Below are 25,449 nucleotides of genomic sequence, written 5' to 3'. Positions count from 1 at the left end.
CTGGTTTTATGGAGCAAAATTTGGCTCAATTTCTGCAAATTGTGTGGTCCTAGGACTCTGTTTTGAAACAAGACCTGCCTGTTAAAAAGAAAAAAAGCTGCATCCACCCTATGCTGCAAGAGGGTTACATTCTGTCCAGAGATGTGCATGCACGGCTCCATCTGACTGCAGTGAGAGCCATATGTGTATATTCAGAAGCAGAATTTGGTCCAAAGGGAGTTGGCAACATGTCTGTATGCCTGCAGTTAGGGGGTGAAAACAATTTCTAAAAGGAATGGAATTACTAGGACTGCACCTTTTGAGTATTCTCTCCCCAGATGGGATATGTGGAATAACAGGAAATATTTGAACTATGAGGAAAAAGTAAATAAAAATAAACAAGAGATATAGATGTTTGGGTAAATGAGCCTCTCCATGCAGATAAGATCCAGTGATTAATGTTAGTGGGAGATAGGCATGTGCATATGAAAAGGAAAACAGTTGCTTGATACTGTGAGAAAATGTGGATGGTGTCTGTACCATTTGGGAGTCTGCAATATCCCATTAATAGCTGAAAACAGCTGGGGGTAAGAAAAAGGAATTTGGGGGAAAAAACACCGTATGGGTCTTACTTTTTCAAAGCCAAGTAAGCACAATTACATGTGCACTATTCTGTTTGCCTAATTTGCATATGCAAGTACAGTGATAGCCTGCTCAAATCAGATGTTTGCACTTACTAATGGACAGTTAAGTACATGAATATATATATACCACTGTGAAGGGCACCGTGGTAAACCGTTTATACACAGATATAGATGTGTATATGCAAATTGAGTATTTGTAGTCACAAACATGGTATTTACATGTACAAATTAGGTGCATACAGTTGAACACATGCAATTACATGCACTCAGCTTTGAAATTCAGGCCCTCTATCAAATTTACACATTGTAATACATATCTGGTGAATTAATAAATCAGTAAACTTAGGTTGTAGTAAAATAGTTTTTAGATAAGAAAAGGGTGCTGCATGATGTGAGGGGGAAGCTAATGTTCTGAAATGTATACCTTTAAAGCTATAAAATGCTAGTAATGTAAAATTCCAAAAATTCTATTATCCAGGTCTTTAATAGTCACTTGACTCCAAATATTGAGAAAATACTCCCATCTTGTTACGTTTGGAAGTGTAAATCCGCTCCAGTCTTTACATACAGTAACAGTATCCTTTTTTTTCTTTTTTGGTCAACTGCAGTGATTAAATAATTGCAGTTCAAACTTATTTAGTTAGTGAAATAATAAGGTCATTATTGCTGACATGGTAAAAACAATTCAAATTGTCTCTTCTGTACAACTGAAAGTGTCCTTATTTCTGTTCTGTATTCGATTTATGGACACCTCTGAAACTTCTACAAGAAAGGTTATGAAATTCATGGTGGTAAAATTAGGCACATTTTCTGTGACTAAAGATCTGCACCAACTAATGTGTAGGCCCAAAGGAGTAGAGTAGTAGATACACTAGAAAGGGAAAACAAGGTAAGAACATCTGTGAAATCAGTCAAGAGTAAGAGGGAAATCCAGATGTTGATCCACCTTTGGATACATGAGGTGCTATTAAGAAGGATAATCAGGAATTACTATGTAAATTTCCATTTTCAAACCCTCCAAGTACAGGGGTGTTAGCTCCCACAACCTGCCCTCTTATCACCATTGCTTTAGAGACAAAAAGATTGGTTTAAAAAATACATCCTGTGCAGAGCTGGTCACATTTTTTTGCCTCAAAACTTATATTTGATGGAAAATGACTTTTCAGTTAAATGAAGCAATTTCAATTACTTTCAATTTATAGTTCAATGAAACAAGTGAAAACTCAAACCTGAAAAACTTTTTGGTTTTGGCAACTAAAAGCCACATTTTTTTGGATGAAAACAATTGGTTTTCAGACTTTTTCCCTCTGAAAACATAAAAATTTTCAAATAAAAATTTGAATGAAAATTATTTTTGTTTAATTTCTGTTGATTTTTTTTTTTTTGGAAATAATTTCCTACCAGCCCTAACTCTGTGTGCAGCAGAAGTGAGGATCACAGCTGTTGTCAATAAACGTTTATGGGTGCTGAGATGTGAAGTTTTGCTTTAATCCACAACAATGTTGTGCAGAAGACCTACAATTGAATTATGTTTGATATGAATAACCTTTCTCTCTCATATATAGTAGTAGAGAGTGCGGGTGTATAGTGTGGAGAGTTGAAAGGTGAAAGGACCTGATGAAGGACTTGAAATCTGTAGAGGATATTTTGATATTTTTGCTTGACCTTCAGTTGCTTCTGTCCTGGAGCAATTCTTGTGTCCTACTCTTAAGTGAGGCTTAGAGAACCCCAAGCTTAATATGATTCCTTTCCCTCAGGGTGTAGCAAAACTTGAGTGACCTGTGAAGGGTTACACACTTCCTGCATTGCATGGTACCCAGCTTCATGGGGACCCCCTGAAGGCTGTGGTATATGGGAGAACTGGGGACGAGGCTGGGCCAGGATGGGGAAGGAGCAGAAGTGGGGCAGGTGGATACAGTGGGACTATAGGTTAACTTTCCTTACTTAAGATTTTAAGGGTTTTTCGCCTTCCTCTGCAGCGTGGGGCACGGGTCACTTGCTGGAGGATTCTCTGCACCATGAAGTCTTTAAACCACGATTTGAGGACTTCAGTAGCTCAGACATAGGATAGGGGTTTGATACAGGAGTGGGTGGGTGAGATTCTGTGGCCTGCGTTGTGCAGGAGGTTAGACTAGACGATCATAATGGTCCATTCTGACCTTAAAGTCTATGATTCTATGATTATCTCCAACAACTCTCCTTCTGCAAATCTTTCACTTTCTTGCCTTTGTGTTGCTGTGTAGAACACCAGTGTAGAGAAAGTGCACAAAACTAAGAAAATGGGAAGGAAAATACAGATCACCATCAACACCTGTTTTTTATTCACCCCATGCAACCAAATAGAATGCCTTAGGACAAAAGGAGATCATGCAGACACATTTTCCTTTGTGCACCGCTTCATATAAAACGTTAATTGTACTTTATAATCAAAGCACAGAAACAGTATTTTTTTCTTTGATCTAGAGGCATAGCACACAGTCTCTCTGGCAAGGAGGAGACATATGTTTATACAGTGACTGAGAGGCAAATGCTTGTTGTCAATTTTACTTTTTGTCAAATAAAAAATGGAGTCCAGGATCAACTGTGTATATGAGGACTGAAGTCACTGCAACTTGCAAGTGTAAGCCAGGGTCTGAATGAGCTCTCCCCTGCCATCTAGTGAGGGAAGAGACTTCAGGAGCAGTGTGTACATTTGCATCGAGTGGTGTTGGAGCTGTGTCAGACCCAGGATATTAGACACAAGGGGGTGAGGTAATATCTTTTATTGGACCAACTTCTGTTGGTGAGAGAGACAAGTTTTCAAGCTACACAGAACTCTTCTTCAGGACCTGAAGTAGGCAGAGCTGCTTTGCCAAAGTGCTCAATTTTGGCTGCTTTGGGTTAAAATTCACTGTAGTATTGAGTGCAGGGGTAATTAAATGTTGTTATCCTTATTGTGTATGTAAAGAGCAGCAGAACTGTACTTAGCATGTTCTGATTGAAGGCTCACTCTAAAATTTACCTCACTTGCTAAATAGGGGGGAGGGGTGCCAAATCCAAGTGAAAGTGAGGGGGATGGGAAGGGCTCTTTTTGATAAGTCCTAGACACCATTTGACCCTGCCCTCTCCAATGTTTAAATACAGAACTGATCAAACTCAGTTGAGCGTCCTCGGTTCTGTTCACTGATTCCTAGAGCTCAAACCCCTGATGAGCAGGTCTAGGGAGTGAGCCTTAGACCTGGCGTCAGGTGTGAGGACAGCGTTGCAGTGAAAGACAACTCAGAGGCTGCAATAGCAGTGAAGTTCCCCGCTACCCAGTGAAATCACTCAGAGCTGAGATCATTAAGAACTGGGCAAAGTGGTGGAACCTCAGATCATGGCATTACAGAGGTGGCAGCAAGCAGTGACAGATATAACAGTGGGAGCAGCGGCAACAAGCAGCAGACATAGCAGAGGCAGCAGTAAGTGGCCAACAATGGCAGAGGAACAGTGAGCAGCAGGAGAATGGCAGTGGTAGCAATGTTCCTTCCCTCCCCCTTTCAGGGTGGGAGGTGACCCCACGTGAATGCACCCTTGAGTTCCAGGACTTGGCTGACCTCAGACAACAGAGTGGGGGGCAGTGGAAGGAAAGGGGAGTGGCATGTTAGATGGATATTCGTCCATCAGACTTTCACACTGCAAGGTGGGAAACCGAGGCAAATGCCACTGCCCTATATACTGTGGAGAGGGTGTTTGTTTATGGTTTACATACTTTTGAATAATTTGTTTCAGTGTTTTCCCAAATTAATTCTGGGTTCCTTCTAATAAAACTTTTCTTTTGTTATACACAGACTCAGGGCTTGTGAGTGGGGAAGTATTGCCTCTTAGGCCTGGTCTACACTGGGGGGCGAGGGGAAGGGATTGATCTAAGTTACGCAACTTCAGCTACGTGAATAAGGTGGCTGAAGTCGACGTACTTAGATCGACTTACCATGGTGTCTTCACCGCAGTGAGTCGACTGCTGCCGCTCCCCCGTTGACTCAGCCTGTGCTGCTTGCGGTGGTGGAGTACAGGAGTCGACGGGAGAGCACGCAGGGGTCGATTTATCGTGTCTAGACTAGACTAGACACGATAAATCGACCCCCGCTGGATCAATTGCTGCCCACCGATCCGGCGGGTAGTGTAGACATACTCTTAGATGTGCCCGGGGGTAGTCTTTAGTTTCCCCAGATTACTGGGTAGGGGCTTGAACCAGGTCTGTTTCTCATTTTTAAGAGGAACCCCTAGATATTGAACCTGACCCCCATTGCTGCCAACACCACCTCGTGGAAGAGTTACACAAGCCAAGACATTGAGCTGAAAACTGTGTCTTGTAACCCTGGTTTTTGCAGTGAAAGAAAGAGAGGGAAATAGAAAGGAAGAAAGAAAACAAGACAGAGTGTTCTGGAGAGTCACACCTGCCAAGTGCTGGCAGAGCAGAGCTCTCTCTCTCTTCCCCCTGTGTGTCTGTATATGTGTCTGGCTGGTGAGTCCTATGATCACATGCACCTCAGGCTCCTGCCTCCCTCCCTCCTCAGCTCTCTCTCTCACTGCACTCCTTGCAACTTTTGCAAACTAGTCTAATGCAGAAGCATTTATCACAGACTGGACTCTTTATCCCTACACAAGTCCTGGAATTCACCAGTGACCACGGCTTGCTGTTTTTCCTATCTGCTGAATAAGGATCTGGGACTCAGAGTGGAGTTTTTGTGCAGCGTTAAAAAAAATGATTTCTCTTAGCAAGAAAGGCTCCTGTTCGTCTCAGCTCTGTCTTGCTCTCTGTGCCTTTGGGCTAGCACTGCTTGGGGATTTATCCCAGGCTTTGCCTGTGGAGGATCAGGATTATTACCTGCAGGAGATTATAAACAGGGATCATTATTATTCCTATCCAGGTCCCGATGAGGAATTTTCCCTTTTCACAGAGCAACCTGGACAGGAAGAAACAGCCCCCATTGCAGAGGCAGAGGAGCCCCCAAGGTTCAGACCGGGCAAGAAAGAGTTAAAACAGAAGAAAGGCAACAAAAAAGAAAAATCCATTCTCGAGATTCCACCAGGTAACTTTCCACCTCTTCTTCCTAACTTTCAGAGCTCTGCTGAGTCTCACACTGACTCTGACTTCTAACATAAATTAATACCCTAATACTGATAGTAATAATAATAAATGTGCTGGTGATGATGACACATACTAACTTTCTAACACCAAGCTTTTCAGCTCTTTGGAAATCTCACATGCACTTTTACCCTTTCCCTCTCACCTGTCACATTAAGAGCTTTCAAAAACACTGCATTTCATTAATCAAATGAGACTCCAGCTGGTGCATGAACTTCCCTTCTTATCATATTTCACATTTGGCTTGTTGTTGAAACTACAGTTTTGCAATCAAATGAAGAGAGACTCACTCCATGGTAAAATCTGATTGTCTGTCTTATGGTGATTTCATATTGTACCTCCGGTCATTTTAACTCTAAATGTTCTTCACCTTTGAACAGGTGAATCACTGTCAGATTTCACTTTAAAGCTCTCCCATGAAAGAAATGTAAACAGGGATTTTCCTTCAGAGAGATCAGTTCCTAGGGGGATTAATTTTAATAATTAGGAGGTACTAATAAATAATTTCATAAATAAATGAAAGGGCAGCCATATCGTCCATCACTTCAGTTATTACATGTAATTTCTTTGGCTGGAAGAAGACAAGCTATTGGAAACCTACACATTACTATAATTCCCCAAACTGTGGTCAGTAAGCACAGTAGAGTGGTTTCTATTTCGACACAGTTACACTCAGGTGGCTGGGCAGTTTATTCTACAGGCATTCTCTGATTGCACTGGTCTTATTTCATTTCTTTGGTGGAAATTCGAAATCTAAATTATTTCACGGAGTAAGCAACAATCTTATAAAATTAAGGGCCAGATCCCACAGCCCTTGCTCAGGCAAAACTCCCATTGGCTTCAGTAGGAATTTTGTATCCTTAAATACTATGGGATATGGCACAAAATTTGCAAATTAAAGACACCCACCTCACAGCAAATTGGAGAGGTAAGGTTCTCATAGTGGCATTAACTCTTCCCAGTTGCATATAGGTGATATTAAATTAAGGGTTGCAGTTTAAGTGTAAAACTGGTAAAAATCAGTTACTTTCTGATCAAGAAAAAAATTGAAAACAGCTTTTTATACATTATGCCCCAAATTTACCATTTCTGCAGTGTTGAAAATTGTTAGAGGGCCAGCAGATCTTAGCTGTGGGTACAGCCCAGGGCAGAGGACCCTAGTAGCAGAGAGTCTGCCTGGGTGAAGGTAGCAGTGGTACAAGAAACCTATAACCTGGTGCTCCACTGGGGATCAGCAGCTAGTGCTCCACTGGGGATCAGCAGCTAGACAGAAGGTTCAAAAGCAGATGGCACTGGCAGGGTAACTCTGGGATGTGCTGATTCAGCTTATTATCTGGTAGTGCATGCACTGCTTTTCATAGAATCATAGAATATCAGGGTTGGAAGGGACCTCAGGAGGTCATCTAGTCCAACCCCCTGCTCAAAGCAGGACCAATTCCCAACTAAATCATCCCAGCCAGGGCTTTGTCAAGCCTGACCTTAAAAACCTCTAAGGAAGGAGATTCCACCACCTCCCTAGGTAACCCATTCCAGTGCTTCACCACCCTCCTAGTGAAAAAGTTTTTCCTAATATCCAACCTAAACCTCCCCAACTGCAACCTGAGACCATTACTCCTTGTTCTGTCATCAGGTACCACTGAGAACAGTCTAGATCCATCCTCTTTGGAACCCCCTTTCAGGTAGTTGAAAGCAGCTATCAAATCCCCCTCCCATTTTGTGTGTGTGTGGGGGGGAGGAGGCAGGAGGGTTCCCCCTGAGGTGCAATGACCCTGTTTGTGTACAAGGTTCAGTTCACAGCCCTCTGGACTCCAGCAGGTATGTAAGAAGCCCCACATATGTACAGCCATATTATCCCCTTTGATCCAAATTGGTGTCTAGAAACTTTGTATGCTTGCACTTGTAGAATTTACTGAAAAGTATTCCCTTGGTGAAGTTTGGTCCACTGAGGAAGTGATAGGCAGCTCATAACACTAAATCAGTTGATTCTCCAAGATCCAGAGCTCAGGTGATCTACCAAGTGCTGAACCATCTCCATGGAGGCTCTGTAGCTCTATACTGCCTTCAAGCTCCCTACTGGCTTTACCCCAACTTCCCTAGCAGCATAGCTGCAAACATACACCAGAAAGCCCAGCATCACTCAGGAGGGATGGGATAGCTCAATGGTTTGCGCATTGGCCTGCTAAACCCAGAGTTGTGAGCTCAATCCTTGAGGGGGCCACCTAGGGATCTGGGGCAAAATCAGTAATTGGTCCTGCTAGTGAAGGCAGGGGGCTGGACTCATGACCTGTCAGGGTCCCTTCCAGTTCTAGGAGATAGGTATATATCTCCATATATTATTATTATTATTATTATCTCTGTGGCAGAGGCAGGGATAGAATTTGATTCTCTTCTCTTCCTGCAATCTCCTTCCTCATTCACACACTTTCCAACTTCTGCAACAAATGAGGCCAGAGTCCTACAGACAGCAATCCCCTTTACACCACTCTGATTCATTCCCAGGACAGGTCCCTCCTGTGGGGTTAATAAGGTAGGGGTCCTGTGGAAAAAAACGACTATGTGATCGTGTAATTAAAGACTCCCATAATGCATATGCACAAGGGGAGCTGAATTAATGGCTGTAACAGGGTAGCTTGTCTCTTTAAGGGCCAGAGGCCTGGGCCCATCCAATCCCAGTTACTAAGGAGGCACATCTGAATGGGGATCAGCTGATAAAGAGTACAAGGAAGGAGGGCAGAGGGTCTGAGGAAGTTGAAGGAACTGCAGAGAAAGGAAGGAATGGCAGGGTGGTGGAGACAGGAGGCCTGGCAGTAGCCTTAGGGGCAGAGACTAAGGTCCGAAGGGTAACTGCTTAATGTTTGCATTTTTGTTTGTTGTTTTGGAAAATAAATAAAGCCCTGGGGAAGGGCCTGCAAGAGTGATCTGTTGTGAGTTTAGTTGGGGAGCCCTGGAGAGCGGTGAGATTGATGGAACGGGGCCTGCAGAGTGGATTGGAAGGCAGCACATCCTGTGATGCTGGCTTTCTCAACTTTTGAGCATATGGTGTCCCAACTTTTAATGTTCTTTTAACATCGTTTTTCTTTGTAATTTCCTAGGTTTTAAAAAAAAGCAAACTGTAAAAAGAGAAATTCCATGCTATGGCATTGCATTGACACCCACATGATTTATCAGGTGGGCTGGAGCCTTTAGATCTACCACAGACTTCTGCCACTTGAACTAAGGGAGTAACTGGCAGCAGTAGTAGGTGGTCATCTTCTATGTGGACCAGTACTAGAGGGGGATATGAGACACATTTCACATACATTTGTTGACAGCAGAGGAATGGTGAGACTTAGAAATGTTGGTGCCCTTGTCCCCTCCACGCTGTCCTTGTGCCATTCTTGTTCCTCCCTCCAGTTTCTCATCCTAGTGTCCACCCCCTCATCCCTGGCTCCTCGCAGTACCAGTCCCCTCACCTACCCAGTCTCAGTCTCCTCATTCCAGTTTCTCTCTCCTAGGCTCCGTGATTAAGTCCCAGTCTCTCTGCCCCCACAAGCTCCCAGTCTCAGTATCCCCATGCTGGTCCCAGTTGTTCCCAATCTCCTCTCCTTCCAGGCATCCTCTTCCAGTCTCCATCTCTCATTCTTTCCTCCCTGGTTCCCAGTCATCCCCCACCATATTCCTTGTCCCAACCCTACCCACTTACTCCTATATCCAGCTCCAGTTTCTTCTGCATTTCAGTCAGATGACTTCCTCCTCCTTGCTACCTGGGCACCAGCATGGTGGGCAAGGAGAGCATGAGGGACAATTTCCTTGTTCTTCGTTCTGATGATTGGTGCCACACAGCCTGAAGCAATTACAGGGAAAGTCCTGCTGAGCCCTTTCAGCCCTGGACTGGAGCATGTTCAGTGCAGAGAAATTGAGCTGCCATCCTCTAAGAAGTCTCAGCTGAGCATGTGTGAATTGAAATTTTTCAAAGACTTATAGCGTGGCCATATTTGGGCATTTTTTCAGGGTGATAGCAAAGGGCATATTCCCGACACCCACGTGACTCCCTGACAAATTTCAAGTCCCTGCTCCAAAGCATGGAGGCGCTAGAACATCTTAAATAAATTGTCATAAGATTTTTTTTTTTTTTTAACATGGGAAAAACCACATTTTCCTCTTACTCATGCTCTGGAATGTCTGAAACATTTTAACTGAAACTACCCAAAATAATTCAGCCTAAGGCAGACACCCAACATGTTGAAGCTCAGCCTGAACGCCTAAGGACTGGCAAAGTTATAAGCAACTGAAAAAAGGGATCTTATACTGGGAAGTATTGAAGAACCTTAACTATAGATGGCACTAGCAGCTCTGTCTATAATCTACACAAAATAACTATCCGAGGCACTATAGAGTGATCCAGCAATTATGTAGGTTAAATCTAAAACACTATCTAGTGCAGTGTTACGTGGATTAGTACCATTAAAATCAATTAAAGCTGTTGGTTTTCAGCACCTCTGAAAACCAAGTCACTTACATAAGTGCCAAAATATAAATGTAGGTGCCTAGAATTGCACACCCAATTTTGAAAAATTGGCCTTATAAAGGTACAGATTGTGCTGAGCTCATGATTGATTGGTGCTTAACTAATAATTATGAATCTAACCGTAAATATGTTTGGAGGTGTAAGTATTTATATATTTACATATATGAACAAACACTTATACATTGAATAAAGATTAAATCAACGGACATATAGTAAATATAAAATGTTCCTTGTTTGTGAAGCTCAGTGGGAGCAGGGGCATGTTGGATTAATTATATGTTGTAGCAAACAATAGACGGGATCTTGGCTGGAATGAAGAAAGGCAGAGGAATGGGAATGTGTGATCTGCCCTTTGGCTGAGCAGCTGTTAGTGATCAGTGCTAACTTTGAATTAAAGTTGGACTAAAATCAAAACAGTGTAAAGGCTACAGCAAATTGCATATGACATGTACTTGATTAATTTAAGCTAATTACTGTTGATGGCTTGAATGCAGCTGTTTTACATTGTGAAGTATTCATGTAAGTACAAATCCATTTCCATTCAAGTCAATGGGCAAGTCTCCCATTGACTTTAGGTGGGAAAGTCCAGGATTATGCTATGATTTTTTTTTTAATTAAAACAGTATTTGCGAGCACTTGAGTTACATAACAATACATCAGTCTCATACTGCCCTTTGCCTCCCTTATGACTCTTATAAATTCAACTGTACCATGTAATCCTTGGAAGGTAAAAGGTTGGATTGACAGATCCCATCACAAGTGGATTTGTATTTTCTAATTCCATTCTTGCTTGTTTAGGACCTGATCCAAAGCCCTTTGAAATCAACTAGTCCCATTGGCTTCAGTGGATTCTATTCTATATCTGTTCTTACACCACATTCATGGCTGTAATATCTGAGCATTTTCCAGTAATGCATTAAGTAACATGACTACGTAACTCTCATTTATTCTTCTCTCATCCTCTCCCCAGGCGCGCAAATGTGTAGTGGAGTGTCTTGTTTTGGTAGTTTTTTAAATAAATATTCACATTGCTCTGTGTGTGTTAGGGGAGGCAAGTCAAAAAAGGATGCCTTGCACTTGAATAGGAAGGCGATGCAATTTGTGATGGTCTTTAGTTCCTGGGGGAATTTATTCTAAAGTCTCAGATCAGCCCCGAAGAGAGTTTTGTCTCCTGCACAGACAAGCTTTACCTTTATTTACTTTCCTTTGTGCCAGAGGGGTGTAGTTGTTGATCACAGTCTTCAACTCAGAGTTTCAGGTCGTTTTTTAGATATGTTCAAGGAGCTCCATGGCCTGGGACAAGTATAAGGACTGAGACTTGAACTTGATTTGAAATTCTATGGGAAGTCAGCGTAAAGAGTAGAGAACAAGCCTGAAGTTCTTGCGGTAGCCTGTGTTGCTGAGGAGATGCTCTGCAGAGTTCTGTACTAGTTGGAGTTTCCTAAGTACTGAAGGCTTCATGCCCAGGTATACTGCAGTGCTGTAGTCCAGCCAAGAAGTGGTGAAGGCATGAATAGCTGAGGTCAGGCCATCATCTGCCAGGATGGGACAGTCTCCTAGCCAACAAGAGATGATAGAAATCATTACTCACAGATGTTGCTTTGTTAGAACTTAGCATCAGTAAGGAATCCAAGAGTATTCCAAGATCATGAACCAAACTGACCAAATGTGGATGAGTACCTTCAACCAAAGAAGAATACGCTGTAGCTGCAAACTCCTCCAAATTCTTCCTTCTGCCCACCAGCATCACCACTGTTTTGCTTGTATTCAGTTTCAGCCAGCTGTTCATCCTGAGCTCATCTTGGTGGAAGTGGTGTGGTTGTATGTGGTGAAGAATATTTAGACCTATGTACCATAGGCATATTGCTGGCTCTTGAGTTCATGCCGTTTGATCAGTTCACCTAATGGATGACTGTAGATGTTGAAAAGGAGCAGAGAGAGAACTTATCCTTGTGGGACTTTACAAGCAAGGGGTCTAGTGGTGGAGGTGCAGTTTTCCATCACTTCTCATTGGGTATGTCCCTTCAGAAAGGACTCAACCCATTTTAGCACACTACCTTGGATAACAGCTCTATATCCAAACTGATCTGAGGTGAGAAAAGGGCCTTTTAAAAAACATCAAGATTTCATTTAATAGACTTGAGAGAGGTAAGCATGAGACTGAATCTGCTTCTGGAATGCTGGTGGTGGATTATGATTTGCTCCAGTTTATTCATTATTTCAATGTACTACTTTCTGGAAGAGAATAAGAGGATTTGCATGCATGATGGATTGAATTTGAACAGTTTGTCAGCAATATCCAGTAGCCCAGATTCATAATTCAACCTGATCTTTTTAGTTGTGGTTGGTCAGATAAATTATATGCTATTGTTTCTGTTCTCTGATTGGATGAGTGTAACTCTAAGGTTTGGGAGGAGGACTTCAAGAAGCCATGTGAGCTTTGATTCTCTTAGGGAGAGGTAGCAATTTATGGTGAGGGAGCAAGATATAAGCAGCATTAGGTTATTTGTATAAAACGTGAAGAACATAGGCACCAACTCCATGGGTGCGCCAGGGCTGGAACACCTACAGAAAAAAAAAATGTGGGTGCTTAGCACCCACCGGCAGCCAGCTCCCACCTCTCAGTGCTTCCCGTCTGCCGGTGGCCCCGCCAATCAACTCCTCCCTCTCCCTCCCAGTGCATCCTGCCTGCTGTGATAAGCTGTTCTGCGGCGTGCAGCAGGTGCTGGGGGGAGGGGGAGGAGCAGGGATGGGGCACACTTGGAGGAGGGAGTGTAACTGGGCGGGAAGAGGCGGGGTGGGGGCTTAAGGGAAGGGGTGTGGCGGGGCCTGGGGCAGAGCGGAGGCGGGAAGAGGCAAGGTGGAGATGGGGGGGTTGACGGAAGGGGGAGGGTAGGGCGGAGCGGGGCAGGAAGAGGTGGGGTGGAGGCTTCGGGGAAGGGGATGGGTGGGGGCAGGGCACCCACGGGGCCCGGAGGAAGCTGGCGCCTGTAGTGAAGAAGTCTTTTTCCTTTATGAGACACACAGGTAGAGGTGCCACAAGGAAGGCAGGGGCAGAGCGGGATGAAGCCCCCACTCACTGCCAACACATTCGGTAAAATTTTGTCCTCCAGCTGGGAATTCAGCTGCTGTTGCAGCCTCAGAGGCAGTGCAGTGCCAAGCTGGTAGGTGGTCTCCCCATGCCCCTGGAGAACAGCAGTGGTGGAGTAGCTCAGGCTGCTACTGGTGCCATCTGGCGGGGGTGGCGCTGCCACTAGTACTCTGTGCATGCTGCCCATGGGGCAGAGGGGATGCTGGTTTTGGGGATGGGGGTGGGATGGCTGGGGAATGGCATTACCATTGCCAGACCTTTTTTACTGTGCAGCCTGCCCAGGCCCCACTCAAGAGCCCAAGCTCTGCAGCTGTCGCCTAACAACATCTGAGGCGGCATGGATTGGCTCCAGGCTGGCTCAGTCCCAGGTGTCTAGCCAGATTGAAAGTCCCAGACTGGCCACCACAGGGTGCTAGCACAGAATGGGGGCACGGATCAGAAAAACAACAACCCCAGCCAACACTTCAACTTCGTGACTCAGGATCAGATCTGGTAAGGCCCATCCCCCCCTGCCCCGCCCTTGACCCACCCAATTGTAGCCCTTTAACTCTCCCCCAGGAGTATCTACCCCAATCTCCTCCATTTGTAAGGATCTCCTCCCCCAAACCCTTCGATCCCACTCTACCCCCCAAAAAATCCCCCCCCCCACCAAACTCCAGTTCCTGGTCCCCCACAGCCTCTATGCCACCCCCTGATTCTAGTCACCCCCAACCACCTTCACCCCATTCCTCACTCCAGTCCCACATAAACATATCTCATGGCTTCATTCCTGCAGACATAGCTGTGGGACCCACACCTCTCCTTCTGTCTCCTTAAATACATTCCACCACTTGCCCCTCACTTCCCGATGGTTGATTGGACTGTTTGCTCCTTCTTGCTTGTGAAATGGACATAGTCCCTGGATACCGAGAAAATAACCAAAAATTGGAGTGCAATGAAATCGTGGAAAATTTCCCTTGATTAACAATTTATCAGTCCAGACATTTAAAGTAAAAATTATTATATAATTTGTTGCTTCTTCATAGGCTGCAGAATTGCTGTTTTAGTTAGTTCACAAAGCTGATATCATTCAGTAAAATTTCAGGAAACGTTAGGTAAGTTTTTGAGACTTCACCCCCCCATACACCTGAAACCCCAAGTGGTGCCTGACACGTCGTTCCTGTGACAATTAGGCTACTGGAAGATTTGTCGTCTAGTGCAGAGTTTAAATCACCTTCACACAGAGGAGCTGCTTGTGCATGTGCTGTCCTGTACTCAAAGGATGCATCAGATACTTATCTGGCTCATTTTAAAGTCTCATGCAAAGGCCCCGGTGAGCAGTGTCTCCCTGTTGTGTCAAGCAGCATCCATTGCTATATAATCTATATAATTCCTGGTATGAATATGTGAATGTGAGAGCTTAATATTCCACTTTCTGGATGTTCATGGAAAGTAGACATAAAAGTCCAAGCATGGCTGACATGAGTTCATTTTAAAATTCAGGTGGAGAGCTCTTTGGAGCATTTGGCCAGCTCAGATACACATGGACAGAAATCATTGTAGTGGCACAAAGCCAGATGAGAAATAGAGCACTAAATTTCCCCCTTTATTCTCTCCATAGAACCACTCTTGGACAATCTGGATACTGCACTAATATCAAATGCCTAACGGAGTGGGGGTATATTTAAAAACAATTAAGAGGGGACATGCCATAAAGATTTGTACAGTGTTTTCAGGCTTCTTTTCTGTTGGGATGGGATTGTTGAATGTTCTCTGCAGATGATCATAGTCAGCCTGTCTCCTGATTTACAAATTACCTCTATCAAACCCAACCAAACATACTATTCATGCTCCTGGCAGGAATAAACTGTGTGGAGAGGAGAAGGGTTGTGTATGGAGGACACTGCAACACATCAGAATATAAGTGCAGAACAATGCTGCTTTTGTGCTCCCCAGATTTGGGAGCATTCTTGCCTTGGGAGAGAATATTGGTGGTGGTCTTTGAAGATGTTGGATCACTGCTGATTAAATAAACTCACCCCTTTTAAGGTCTGATCCAACTCCATTAGTCCAGGGGAGTCTTTCCGTTCACTTCAATAGGTGTTGGGTGGGGCCCTTATATGTTTGATCAAATGATGAGGATTGAGCAATAAACTGTCACTGGCACATGTGTAGATATTAAAAACTGAATTCCATTCGTGCAAGAAAGAAATGCATATCTGTTCCTTCGTAGTGCAGCGCAGAAAAGGACACTTCTGATTCCTTGCACCCATATTTCTATAGTTCTCAGACCTGGGAAAAGAATAACAGAATATTCCAAACATCTGCTGCACTGGAAGGATTGGAATGCCATCATACAGAAGCAAACTGTTTTATTCATTGTGTAGTTATTAGCCATTGTTAAATACATATGACAGTGAAAAAAAGGAAAACTTGTTTTTCTTTTCATCCTACAGTTAAAAATGGCAACAAGAAAGGTGAGAAAAACAAGAAAGGGAATGAGAAGATGCCAGATGGTGACTATGAAAGTCGAAGGGTCTATGAAGACGTCAGAGAAAGTAGGTGTAGAGTTTCTAAAGTACCTTTTGGAATTCTTGGTTTAGCTGTTACTCTCTCCAGTCACATTTAAATTAAATTACAAAAGATATTGAAGAGTGCTGTGAAATGTCTAGATGCTGCGCTGATTATGAAATGGCGTGCTGAAATAACCTATGTTAGCACAGCGTGCGACAAAAGGTGGGGACAAGGAACCACACCGTGTTAGTGTGGATGAAGTGAGATACAATGTAAGGTAAGGGGCCTAATTCTCATTTCCATTAAGGCCTCTTTTAACACCACTCGAGCAGTAAAAGGGCCCTTACAGTAAGTATCCCTCTTTGGAGTGGTGTTTAATGGCACCACAGTGTAAATGAGAATGAAGCCCAAGATATTGTTATCATTTATAAAAGAACAAGGTATAGTTTCATTTAAAACAAAGAATTTGGTGCTTTAAGAATGGTGCTAGATTAAGAGCTGTCTCTCTGGAACAGCAACAGTGAAATATTTCCCATTCTGCCATATCAATATGCCTTAAATCTGATCTGGAGGGTTCACCTCAATGTATGTGAGACTGGAATAGCCAAATGCTAATTGTGAGTGTGGTTTCTGTATTGTGGATGTTAGTCCACTGTGATCTGAACTGATATTCCAGTTGATTTCATGAAAGCTAGCAAACTCCAGCAGGCTGTCATGATTTGCAATTATTACAAACTTCAGGTGGAATTGAATCAATGATCTAGCAGAGAAAGGCTTCATAATATCTTGAGAAATCCAGCCTTCCTTATATTTATGGGAATTGACAGCATGTGCATACTATGAACTTCTATTACTAGCATGGAGATTCAGACCAGCATTGGGAGTAACATGAATCTGATCTCTGCTCCTGCCTCCCAGAGTCCTAAGGTGTTTTTTAAAAGTTGTGGGGGTCTTTTAAATAAAAGTTTTGAAAATATTTTCATGTGCAGGTGTATGAACCTAAATTTCTTTCTCAGTATGTCTATTCAGTAGCTTTTCATTCATGGAGGTGGAAAATATTGCAATTCTATTGAATAGTTTCTGATTAATTTAGTTTTTTCCCATTGTGACTTACTCAAACATTTTGATTTTCATTAATGTGAATTGTCCAACAAATGTTTTATGTGAATATATATCAGCCTATAGGCTGTTTGCGAATTATCTGCGGTGTGTGATTTGGCCAAGATCAACTTAATATTCCTCTAATTCTCCAGAAGAAGAACCAGCTACAAAAAATAGTACAGTTTGAAATTCTCACAAATTTTAGATTAAAGGAGCTTTAATCATTTGGATTGTTTTGTATATGGGTGAATTTCAAAGACTCCAAGTATCTTGAAAGGAAAGACAGTCTTGTGGTTAAGTCAGTAAACTGGAATTCAGGAGCTATGGGTTCATTTCCTGACTTTTCCACAGACAATCAATGTGGCCCTAGACAAGCATTTAATCTCTCTGTACCTCAGTTCCCTGTATGTGAAATGGGGATGATAACATTTCCTATGTCTGATTTCTCTATTCAGATTGTAAGGTTCGACGGCACTATGGAGATATTCCAGAGAGTGACAATTTCTTTCCCATCTGCCACTGACAGAGTAGCTCCCTGGGCCTTCCCCATCTTTTTACTACTGCAAGCTCCCTGGTGATCCTTGGATCCATGGAGAGGGTATGTGTGGGCTTCCATCCCTAGCTGCTTCATGCACCCCCCTGGAGGAAACCTGAGGAAGCCTCCAGCCCCACTAATCTCAGTGCTTTCCATGGGGTCAGGAAGCATATCTTCAGCTTCTGCTGCTTTCCCTGGTCCTACTGAAGGGGTCAGGGGAATCTTGAGGGCCTCCTGCTTGGCACCTGCTACAGCCACCAGCCCCATGGAGACTAAGGCCAAGTGTTTTGTTCCCACTGCTCTGCCCAACTCAGACTGAGCAGGAGACTAAGGGGAGTCTCCAGCCCCAATACCTCTGATTGGCTTCCAATATTTTGTTTGGCCCTGAAGCAGGGTCCTGGAGGGAGTCTACAGATCCATTGCTGCTCAACCGAGGTTGAGCAGCATTTCTTTTACCTCCTTGTCTATGCTTCAGGAAACAAAACGATCTTCCTCCTTGACTCCATTCCCCTTGATTTCTATGGAAGTTACGCTTGAGTAGGGAGTGTTGGGCTGGGCCCAGTATCTCCTGCCTCTATCACACTGAGTTTTACTGTAAACCATCTGAGTGCATGACTCACTACAGCATGTTGGGAAATGACACTCTTTGGAATGTGAACACTTGAAAACCAACTAGTTCATTCTTTTCCAGCAATTAGAGTATATTTATGTTCACTTCTTCACAGAGAGCCTATATTACTCTGACAGTTTTACAGCCTTGCTTTACTGTCAGTGTCTTCCTAAAACATCTGTCAAGTGAGGGGGAAAGTTCAAAATATATTAAAACTGTAGATGTGCCTAAACCACAAATGTCAGCTCTGTATTGTGAACCTCTCTCCCCACCCCCACTTTTGAATGGTGGGTTGAGATTATCCCATAAAAGTGAGGGAGGGCATCTACAAAGCTCAATACTGGATCCAGGATCAGATTCGAAACCTCCAAAATATTTGGGGGTTGTTTGAATCTGAATTTTGACTCAAGCCCATCCTTCTTTGTAAACTGTATTGTAAGCTTACACTTACGGAAATCAAAATGGATTTACTGGGACACTGCAGTTAACAACTCCAGCACGCAAATAGAGCTTGAATTCTCAGCCTTTTCTTTCTTTTCATAATTGATAGATGATGTAAAATGTTACCAGGGACAAACAGAATGATAGTTGACATCCACTCAGCGGGCTGGCCTGAGCACTGTGTTCTGAAGTACACAAGAAAAAAACCTTTTTCATGTGTTCTTTACACTTTTTTATGCTCCAAGCCAAAGTTTCATTTAGAAGCTCTCAGTGCCAAAAATATAACATTACTTAGGCAAATTTTTCTGAATGTTGGAATGTCTAGAAGAGACTCAGACAACTCATAGGTCAGTCATCCCAGCATGGTGAAGCTCAATCTTAAATTGCATTTCAGACAATCCCAGTGGTGCTCTACTGGTGCAGCAGCCTTCAATCTGCCCTAGCCTGTCACGGGAGGTTCACCCTAGTCTAGGGGATCATCTGGAGATGTAAAGCCAAAGTAGCAGCTCTTATCCCATGCACATTCCCTGGTGCTGGTGAATTGGGTGTGGCCAGGGGAACAGGAGAGTAGCCAGGGCTTCCCTCTGTCCTGATGATTCCTGGCTGTCTAATGGAACCTGGGGACTTTTGGCAGCAGGGAGACCAGCCCAGCGCATTGTCAGCCTGAGCTCTAGGGAACAAGGACTTAAAGCCACTTATGCAGACAACCTCCACCTCTCCTCCAGTTGCTCTGTATGCTCCTTGACAGCAGGTGAGGATTGCAGCCTCAGACTCTTCCACATCCCTCATTTGAAGGGCGAGATTCTCACTGCTGCTCCAGAGTAGATAGACTGGAGTGGTGTAAAGGGCCCTAAAATCCTGATTTCATCTGGTGGGAGGATTTCTGCAACTTAGATACTGTGGAAGTCAGCTGTAAGGCTGACTTTCAAGGACCCCTTGCAACCCTGACATAAGGGGTAGAAAGAGACATGATGGAGATGGGAAGGGTATTTCAAGGGCAGAATCACAGCACATGGTACTGCAAGGATTCTAGGCAGTGCTGTGACCTGTAGGGCAACCGAAGGAGGATAAGGTGAATTTGACAGACTCTTGCAGCACAAAACTTGCAGGCCAGGGCGAAGAGAGGCTAAGACAACTTTATACCACCATTATGCTTTCCTGATCCCAGGAGGCCCCCCAGCCTAACCTTCCCTGAGTTCTTTGCTGCCCATTCACACAGGGAGAGCAGCACCAAATGGTCAGCTTTTCTGGCACTGCAATGTCCTTCCTAGAAGTGGTGGCAATGACAGAAACGCGCATTAAAATTTACCAAAGGACACAGCATCATCCCAGTACTGCAAGGGCAAAAATATCTTCCCTACCATGTAGTACATGGGCTATGTTAATGGGGAGTTCATAATCAGAAGTACCATAACCTTGGTTTGTTTTAAGAGAGAGTTGGACAAATGTATAGGTGCAATTATATGATGGGGTTATTTGTGATGGTAGGGGCCAGGACTCAACAGACCTGGGGCTTCACTTATGTTCCAAAAAGCTTATGCTTCAGGGTTTCAGCTGGCCACCTGCAGAGGTCAGGAAGGAATTTCCCCCCTAATGTATTCTGGGATTTTTTTGTCTCCTTCCTCTGAAGCATCGGGGTGGTGACAGTTGGAGATGGACATTGGATGGGGAGGGGGGGCAGTGCTTTGAGGTGGCACTGAGCATTCTCTCGGTTGCGTAGCTGGCTGGTTCTTGCTCACATACTTAGTGTCTAACTGATCGCTATATGTGGGGTTGGGATGGAATTTCCCCCTAGGCCAGAATGGCAGTGACTTTGGGTGGGGGTGAAGGGGAGGTTGTCTTCCTCTGCAGAGTGTGGATGCAGGTCACTTGCCAGGATTTTTTGTGTATATTGCATTTAATTATTTCCCTTTCAATGCAGGGGACCTTGGGCACAGGGCCACCTTGATCCCTCCTATTCTCTGCCATAACAGTCTAGTCTCCTGTGGGCTGTAATACGTCGGTCTAATTTTGATTGTTGGATTTAGTGTGCGTGTGCTGAGTGGTGTTGGTGGCCTGTGATATACAGGAGGTCATACCAGATGATCTGGTGGTCCCTTCTGCCCTTAGAATCTGACTTTGTGCCCCTCCTTTCTCTTTCCTGCTTCTCTGAAACGTTACTAAAAATGGTGGTAACTCTTCATCCGAGCAAAACCAAGAACCCCAAATATCAAGAATATTTTAGGGTGAGTTGACAAATTTGTAAAATATGGGAATATTGTAACACTGAAAGCTTCCAACAGTTCCGTGTTACTTATAAATTGTAGCAGCTATGTCAAGTTTGCTTCTGGTGTACCTATTCTGTAAAATGTGGTGTTTGTGGGATGTAATTGGTCAGGCAAGTCCTAGGGTGTATTTTTTGCTTCCTGAATGGAGGAATGAAACTGGAAAACAAAAAAAGAAGACTAGCGAATTATGACTAATGCACTTTCTGTAGGAATTTTCTGCATGGTAACCTCTTGTACTGGAATTCATTCAACTTTCAGGACCTGAGACCTTTTCCACAAGTAAATTGGCACTTATGTGTGCGTGTTTGTGAACAACAAATAAAAACCCACAAAGTACAGCAGAGCAGTCTCAGTAAGCTTACTTACAGAAATACTCACAAATCCACTCCAGGCATTCAGCATTAGTTTAGGATTATGCAGTTAAAAGGAAAAATGATGCTTAAATGTCCTTTGGGTCCACTTTCTAAACCAATGTAAGTAATGACCCTTTATATTGTCTATGCACAGTTCTGCAAATGGATCTGAATTCTTTGGTATTGCCAAATAAGCTGTAGCAGTCTTCCGTGTAACTTTCTGAATGCTAGTCAAAAAGCAATCATTTACTGGGCAAGAAGGAAGCTACACGGCTCTTTCAAAGAGAACAACACAAACTTTTCAAAGCACAGCAAAAATGTTAGCAGCAGAGTCCTCACTAAACGGAAAGGTAGTTATGCAGTTATAACACCACCCAGCCCCTTAAAAATGCCGAGATAAAATAGCACAATATCCATCCTCCATGTGCTCATTGCTCACTTTCATTCCCTAATTCAGAGTCAGATTTCTTCCCCCTCCACATCTGAGTTAGAGAGCATTTGTTCATGTTAGACAAGCCCTTGTAGTGTAGTACAGAATGGGCCAGATTAGGCCTTCAGGCAGCAATAAAAGAGCTAGAGGGATAGAACTAGGCACTTGGGGTGTACATGAGAGTAGAAAGTGACATCGATTAGTCAGAGGGCCTGAGGCCAACAGCTCCAGTTTCTTACCTGCATGGAGGGAGGAGGCTCTTGTCCCTGGAATGATGACACAGGCACAAGCTCAGTAACAGCAGAACATGTGTTTATTGCTGGGAGAGGGGACAGAGGCAGCTCCCCTCCTCTGGCCAGTACTGCAGAACCCCCAAAACACTTTTGCCTTTCCATGGCCAGAAAGCCCCCCTTCATCTCCTGGGTCAGCGGTTCTTTTCCTCCTGGAGGAGTCACACCCTTTAGAGGCTGTGTGGGATAAAATGTGGAGCTCCATTAAGACCATGTAAATGGGCACTGCTGCTACTCTGCTGTGGCCTGCCTTAGTTTCCCCCTGGATGAGGTAATGATAAGGTCCCAAGTAACAGCTCAGTCAAGGAGAAGCCAAACACTCCACCTTTACAGCAGTATCTCTCCCTTTAATAAAGCCTTTTGAAAGGAACACTTATACAACAACTTAAAGGCTTTTACCGCGGAGTGCATATAAACAAACTCCCCTAACAAAAATCTGTCACAGGTAGGCTGGGCATCTGTCTCTCCTTAGAGGACTAGCTCTGTGATAGGCTAAAGTCATCAGCAAGAAGATTTTGACCCTAATTAGGAGGCTGGAATAGAGATGGGAGGACCTCAGTGTTCAGACATTTGGATTGGGTAAGTGCCTAAGTGTTGAAACATTCATCTGAACCTGGTGTGAACTATTGGAACCTTTTAGGTCTGCAAAACCGAGCTGGGAGCCTCATAAGAGCAGGCTTCCTTGCAGGATTTCCAGTGCTTTGTTCTGATAGAGGGTTGCCACATCTGAGATGCAGAAAAGCTGACCACTGGCCAGTCCCCCACCACAGCTGTGAAGGTGCCCCACTACCATCTCCTTCCACAAGCCCCTGCCTCCCTTACCCAGCTCTTTACCCCTCTTTGATAGTGAGCCTCATGTCTGTCCTGGTCCCCAGTGCCAAGAGGAGCCACTGCAGTTTCAGCAGGTTGAGGGCCCGACACACAAAGCAGGACCACACTCCTAACTACATGATTTGCACAGTAGTTATAAGATCGCTGCATGGCAGTGTGTGCATGCAGCTTACAGGGAATGTTGGTTCCAGGTAGGAAAAAAAACCCAGCACACTAAATCTTTTCACCCACAACCAGCAAGACGGTACAAAAACTGGCCAGGCCAATTAAGAACCAACCAAGTGGCAACCCTATGATCAGCTTGGAAATGCTGAGAGCTCCACCTTTCTTGTAGTATTTTGGCATTTCTGTAACCAGAAAGCTCAGAGGGTTGTGAAAATGATGACTACTAATAATTTAAAAGACATGAACTGAACTTTTAAAACCATGAAACCTAGGTGTTGGTTTGAATTTGGAACAAAAATTCTTATTTAACCTGAATGGGCTCCCCCTTCTCTAGACTGAAGCCAGATAGCTGCGGGGAGGGGAAGTGGGTAATGGATGAAATAATTAAGCATGGGAGGCAGTTGAAATAAAAGTGCTATCTGTACAGTGAGCAGCTGTTTGAAACCCAAAGTGCCTCAGAAAGATTGGCAAGGGCTGCCATGAGAAGCAGCAAAACTAGTGGGATGTGTGAACAAGAAGGCCAGGATATAGTGTGCTGGTAAATTTACTTAGCTCTTTAAAAAGCATGCCCTTTCCACGGGTGGATTAAGGCATGAATGAATAGTGTGAATGATCTGGGCTCCATACTCAGATGGCTTCATCAATGGTGTATTTTCCAGTGGAGTTCCTATGCCATTCATGGTTTTGTTTTCTCCAGCAGTAATCCCCAGTCCCTGCCAGCAGACTAGTTCCCAAAAGACACCCCTCCCACTTTCCTCCTTTCCAGAAATGCTCTTCTCCCGGCTGAGCCAAATTGGGGCCTTCTTTTCTTGGTTTGGGCCATGTTTCATTTTATTTAATCTCTGGCTTGGGTTTCCTCAAACTCTTAGAATTCTAATTATTTCTTGCACTGTTACTTTTCCTCTTACTTCTAACTTCTTCAACGTTCTTTATGTTTTTCAGGGGTTACAGAGCTTGTAAAACGTGGGGTGCTTTTGTGATAAAGAAACTTACCTATTGGGTGAGTTTTCCCATTTCATACAGCCCTATAAAACATCTACTTTTTGGTACCCGGGTGTATCCAAACAGCCCCCTAGTGTTCTCTATCTAAATTTTGCCAGTTCTTTGCATCCCATGATGCAAACTGATAGAATGTTCAAGTGACCTATATGTTTGGGCCACTGACCAAGTCAGTCACTCTGGATGTTTTACTACTATGTTAGAAATGGGTTTGAACAAAAAATCCTTGGTTGAAAAGAATCTAACAGGAAAATGAATTAAAAACAAAACAAAAAACCCAACCCCAATTTATTTGTTTCTTCTAACATATTTAAGAAAAGGCAAACAGATTTCCTTCCCAGTCATTAAGCAAGCCAGCAAAGTCTGGAATTACATAAATTGCAATCCTATGAATTTCCTCCGAATGCACTGTGTGAGTAATAGCTCTCCTCATGAAGAGTATGTGTTTTTATTCAGGCTTCTCATTATCCCATATGAAATAGTAATAGCAGATTTATTTTTAAAATCTGTACTTATTACAGTGTCAGACAAATTTAACCTTTATATTATTGAAACTTAGGGCAGAAGTTTTAATTTTTAAAAGCTATTTTAAGATGAATTGGACTGATTTTAGGTATTTCCTGTTACCTGCTCTGTATATAGGTCAAGTATTTAAGCTAACCTGTCTTCCAGAGAGTCAGAAGTCATTGTCAGAGGACTGTCAGGCTCAGTGCAGGAGAGGAATAGAGGGGAACTAAGGCTTACCTGTGGACGGCATAATCACGGGCAGAACTTCATGAAAATAAACCCATCTAACCTTGAATAGTCATCCATTTAACCTTGGTCTCTCTTTCCCCTGCTGGCCTATAGAAGTTACTGCTGATTCAGGAAGAGAGAGAGAGACTGGATGGGGCTGGTAAATGCACCCTTCTTGCTTGTTGTTACAAGGTGGAGGGCTGTGTTCCCTGGCTGACTGTTTTATTTGTATTCTCTCAGCCCTGGGACAGTTCTGTAATAGAGTTTGTCCCCGCATCCCCAGATTCTTTCTGCTGCCTATGAATGGGGAAAACTTTGATGGGCTTTATGGTTAGCAGCATGTTCTCAAGCAAGAATTTTTAAGTGGCAAGGAGTGGGAGGGATGGCTCAAAAGTGAAGTGTTAAAAGTTGCACCTGCAGTGTTGACTTGGTCACATTGCACATACTAAATATTTTCTGTTCCTGTTTTCCTTGGTAAATGCAAACTTTAATAAATGCCATAAAAATATCAGAGAGACGATGTGGTTGAGTTAAGCTGGAGATACCTGAACTCATCATTCTGGATATAAAAGAGATTTATAACCTGCCATGAGCTTAAAATATATCAATTCCTGTGTCTGCTTCATGCTTAATAGTTTAATGTTTTCTTTCAGCTGCAATGTGTTGTTTTAAATGCTATTCTCTATCCATCAACTGGTTCACCATGTGGCGTGGTAATTCAGTACCTCCCCATGCTCCCCTGCCAATGTGCCTCAATCTTGACCGGAGGAGATAGTGTTAGAGGTGATAAGACAGTTCAGGTTCCATATTCAGTCAGTCTTTGGATTCTGATTATCTTATGGAGGCAATCAGGGCACCTTGTGATGCTCGT

General features: G+C 43.6%; 1 protein-coding gene across 1 annotated transcript in view; it reads left to right on the top strand.

Annotated features, from left to right (window-relative positions):
* Nucleotides 1–5,194: 5,194 nt before the first annotated feature.
* The window catches only part of CPXM2 (carboxypeptidase X, M14 family member 2), a 115,599-nt gene continuing 95,344 nt past the window's right edge, over nt 5,195–25,449 (top strand). The window contains exons 1-2 of the mRNA XM_024206051.2: nt 5,195–5,674; nt 15,764–15,865. Coding sequence (XP_024061819.1) covers nt 5,347–5,674; nt 15,764–15,865 — 430 coding nt within the window. The 5' untranslated portion in view covers nt 5,195–5,346. The remainder of the gene's footprint in view (nt 5,675–15,763; nt 15,866–25,449) is intronic.

Source organism: Terrapene carolina, unplaced genomic scaffold, assembly GCF_002925995.2.
Source record: "Terrapene carolina triunguis isolate 2854851 unplaced genomic scaffold, T_m_triunguis-2.0 Scaffold95, whole genome shotgun sequence".
NCBI classification, from domain to species: Eukaryota; Metazoa; Chordata; order Testudines; family Emydidae; genus Terrapene; species Terrapene triunguis.
Note: the sequence above shows the minus strand (reverse complement) of the source record. Positions and strands in the feature narration are given on the sequence as shown.